Source organism: Neopelma chrysocephalum, unplaced genomic scaffold, assembly GCF_003984885.1.
Source record: "Neopelma chrysocephalum unplaced genomic scaffold, ASM398488v2 Primary Assembly neopelma1_95763, whole genome shotgun sequence".
Classification (NCBI taxonomy): Eukaryota; Metazoa; Chordata; class Aves; order Passeriformes; family Pipridae; genus Neopelma; species Neopelma chrysocephalum.
Window position 1 is genome coordinate 1 of NW_020924426.1, and position 3,138 is coordinate 3,138.

The 3,138-nt window shown below is 49.6% G+C and overlaps 1 protein-coding gene across 1 annotated transcript; it reads left to right on the forward strand.

Annotated features, from left to right (window-relative positions):
* The first annotated feature begins 846 nt into the window (after positions 1–846).
* On the forward strand, positions 847–2,527 carry LOC113980979 (pre-mRNA-splicing factor CWC25 homolog). The gene is made up of 2 exons (XM_027708221.1): positions 847–1,148; positions 2,134–2,527. The coding sequence occupies exons 1-2, from the start codon at positions 847–849 to the stop codon at positions 2,525–2,527; spliced, it is 696 nt and encodes a 231-aa protein (XP_027564022.1).
* Positions 2,528–3,138: the final 611 nt, after the last annotated feature.

Below are 3,138 nucleotides of genomic sequence, written 5' to 3' on the forward strand. Positions count from 1 at the left end.
TCCCTCAGACCCCTCTCAGCCCCCTCCGTTCTCCCTCAATCCCCCCCGACCGCTCTCACCCCCAACCCGAGGCCCCCCTCAGCCCCTCCCGTCCCCTCTCAGCCCGCTCTCCTCGCCCCGGTCCCTCACCAGGTCTCCCCCCCCCCATCGCGGCCTCCGGGCGAGCGCGTCCCCCGCCGCTACCGGGACCGGAACTGCGTCATCACACCGCGCCGACGTCGCCCCGCGCGTCACTTCCGGCAGCCGGCAAGATGGCGGCGCTAGGACGCAGCAGTGGGAGAAGAGGAGGGAGGGGCTTACGGGGGATGAGAGGGAGGGGGGAACGGGCGGGGCTGAGGGGGGCCTCGGGTTGGGGGTGAGAGCGGTCGGGGGGGATTGAGGGAGAACGGAGGGGGCTGAGAGGGGTCTGAGGGAAGGAAGGGGGGGGCGCTTAGACGGGCCGGGGTGGGTTGAGGGGGGCTGAGAGAGGATCGGGGAGAGGCTGAGGGGGGTTGGGAGGGGGAGCTGAGGGGAGTCGGGGGGTGTTGAGAGGGGCCAGTGGGGGATGAAGGGCCGGGGAGGGTGAGGGGGCTCAGAGGGGCTGGGGGAGGACGAGGAGTGTAAGGGGGATCCGGGGAGGGCCTGAGAGGGGATCGGGGAGAGGCTGAGGGGGAGCTGAGGGGAGTCGGGGGGGGTTGAGAGGGACCAGTGGGGGATGAGGTGCCAGGGGAGGGTGAGGGGGCTCAGAGGGGCTGAAGGGCGGGATGAGGGGCTGGGGGAGGACGAGGGGTGTAAGGGGGATCCGGGGTGGGGCTGAGAGGGGTCTGAGGGAGAGGGGTGCTGAAAAGGGTCTTATGCGGGGCTAAGATGGGGGGTGAGAGGGGTCGTGGAGGAACAGAGAGGGGCTCCAAGGCAGCCCTGGCGCTCCCTGGGCTCAGCCTCCCTGCCCGCCCTCGGTGCCAATCCCAATCCCAACCCCGTCCCGTGTGCCCCCAGAACTTGAAGAAGAGCTGGCACCCCCAGACCCTGCGCAATGTGGAGAAGGTGTGGAAGGCGGAGCAGAAGCATGAGGCCGAGAGGAGGAAGATCGAGGAGCTGCAGCGGGAGCTGCAGGAGGAGCGGGCGCGGGAGGAGATGCAGCGCTACGCCGAGGACATGGGCACGCTGCGGTCAGGGGGCTGGGGATCAGGGAATCGGGGACTGGGAGGGGCTGGGAGGGACCTGGGGGCACATCCAGTCCCACCCCACGGGCAGGGACACCTTCCCCTAGCCCAGGTTGCTCCAAGCCCTGTCCAGCCTGGCCTTGGATTTTCCTCAGCTGCTCTGGGGAATCCACTCCACCACCTCCCCACCCTCTCAGGGAGGAATTCCTTCCTGATATCCCATCCAAACCTAACTTTGCTTCACTTTGAATCCCTTCCCCCTTGTCCTGCCACTCCAAGTCCTTGTAAATAGTCTCTCTCCATCTTTCCTGAAGCTCCTCCAGGCACAGATAAGTCATCCCTAAACCTTCTCCTCTCCAGGCTGCACAATCCCATTTCTCCCAGCCTTTCCTCATAGGAGCTGCTCCATCCCTCTGATCATCTTGGTGCCTCCTCTGGACTCACTCCAGCAGCTCCATGTCCTTTCTGTGCTGAGGAAATAAAAATAATAATAATAATATTAATCATCATCATCAGCTCCATGTCCTTTCTGTGCTGAGGAAATAATAATAATAATAATAATAATCTCCATGTCCTTTCTGTGCTGAGGAAATAAAAATAAAAATAATAATAATAATAATAATAATATTAATCATCATCATCATCATCCCCATGTCCTTTCTGTGCTGAGGAAATAAAAATAAAAATAATAATAATAATAATAATATTAATCATCATCATCATCATCCCCATGTCCTTTCTGTGCTGAGGAAATAAAAATAATAATAATAATAATCCCCATGTCCTTTCTGTGCTGAGGAAATAAAAATAATAATAATAATAATAATCTCCATGTCCTTTCTGTGCTGAGGAAATAATAATAATAATAATAATAATAATAATAATAATAAAGCATTTCTACTCACCTTAAACCTTACGTTTTAAGCTTTAAACTGTACCTTCAGAACTGCAAGGAGGAAAATAAATGGGTTTTGTTTTTTTTTTCCAACAGGAAAAGGGAAGAGAAGCTGGAGTGGATGTACCAGGGCCCCGGGGGGATGGTGAACAGGGAGGAATATCTCATGGGGCGCCCTGTGGACAAGTTCATCTTCGAGAAGGCCGAGGACAAGGAGGCAGGATGTTCCAGTGAGACTGGGCTGCTCCCAGGATCCATCTTTGCCAAGTCTGGGGCCAATTCCGTGCTGGACATGGCCAACAAAATCCGGGAGGACCCGCTCTTCATGATCAGGTGCTGGGAGGGAGCTCCAGGGAGGGAGGCCCTGGCTGGGAACTGGGCTGTGGGGCTTAGAAACACTGCAGAGACATGTTTATATGTGTATTTTAATTTATACATGTTAGAAATGCCTTTAAATTCGAAAATTTGGGGCGTCTGTCAATTTTTATAAATGCCTTTACATTTTTGTAAAGGTATTTATCCTGTCAATTTTTATAAATGCCTTTACGTTTTTATAAAGGTATTTATCCTGTCAATTTTTATGAATGCCTTTACATTTTTATTAAGGTGTTTATCTTATAAACATTTATCTTAAGAGACATATTTATCTTAAAAACATATTTATCTTAATATTTATCTTAAAAGGCATTTTCATGCATGTCTTTAAATTTAGGGATTTTATAAATGTCTTTAAGTTTATAAATGTCCACAGATTTTTGTAAATGCCTTTACATTTTTATAATATATTTATCTTCTAAACAGTGGAAAGACATTTTTATACGTCTTTAAATTAATTTGGTTTGTAAATGTCTTTATAAATGTCTTTATAAATGTCTTTATAAATGTCTTTATAAATGTCTTTGTCTTTCTTTAACTTTGTACCTTTAACTTTGTTAATATCTTTATGTTTTTAAAAAGGTCTTTACCCTATAAACAGTGTAAAGACATTCTTCACATTTATTGAAATATATAAAAACAAATGTATTAAAAATAAGCACCTGGCATTTTAGGCAGGTTGATGGTAACAAATCTTTGTTTGTCCTGCTTTTTGCACCTTAAATG

Bases quoted from the DNA above. Each gene is read 5' to 3' on its own strand.
- LOC113980979 (XM_027708221.1), top strand. From the start codon at position 847: ATGGGGGGTGAGAGGGGTCGTGGAGGAACAGAGAGGGGCTCCAAGGCA. The intron at 1,149-2,133 runs GTCAGGGGGCTG...TTTTTCCAACAG, and splicing joins GAGGACATGGGCACGCTGCG to GAAAAGGGAAGAGAAGCTGG.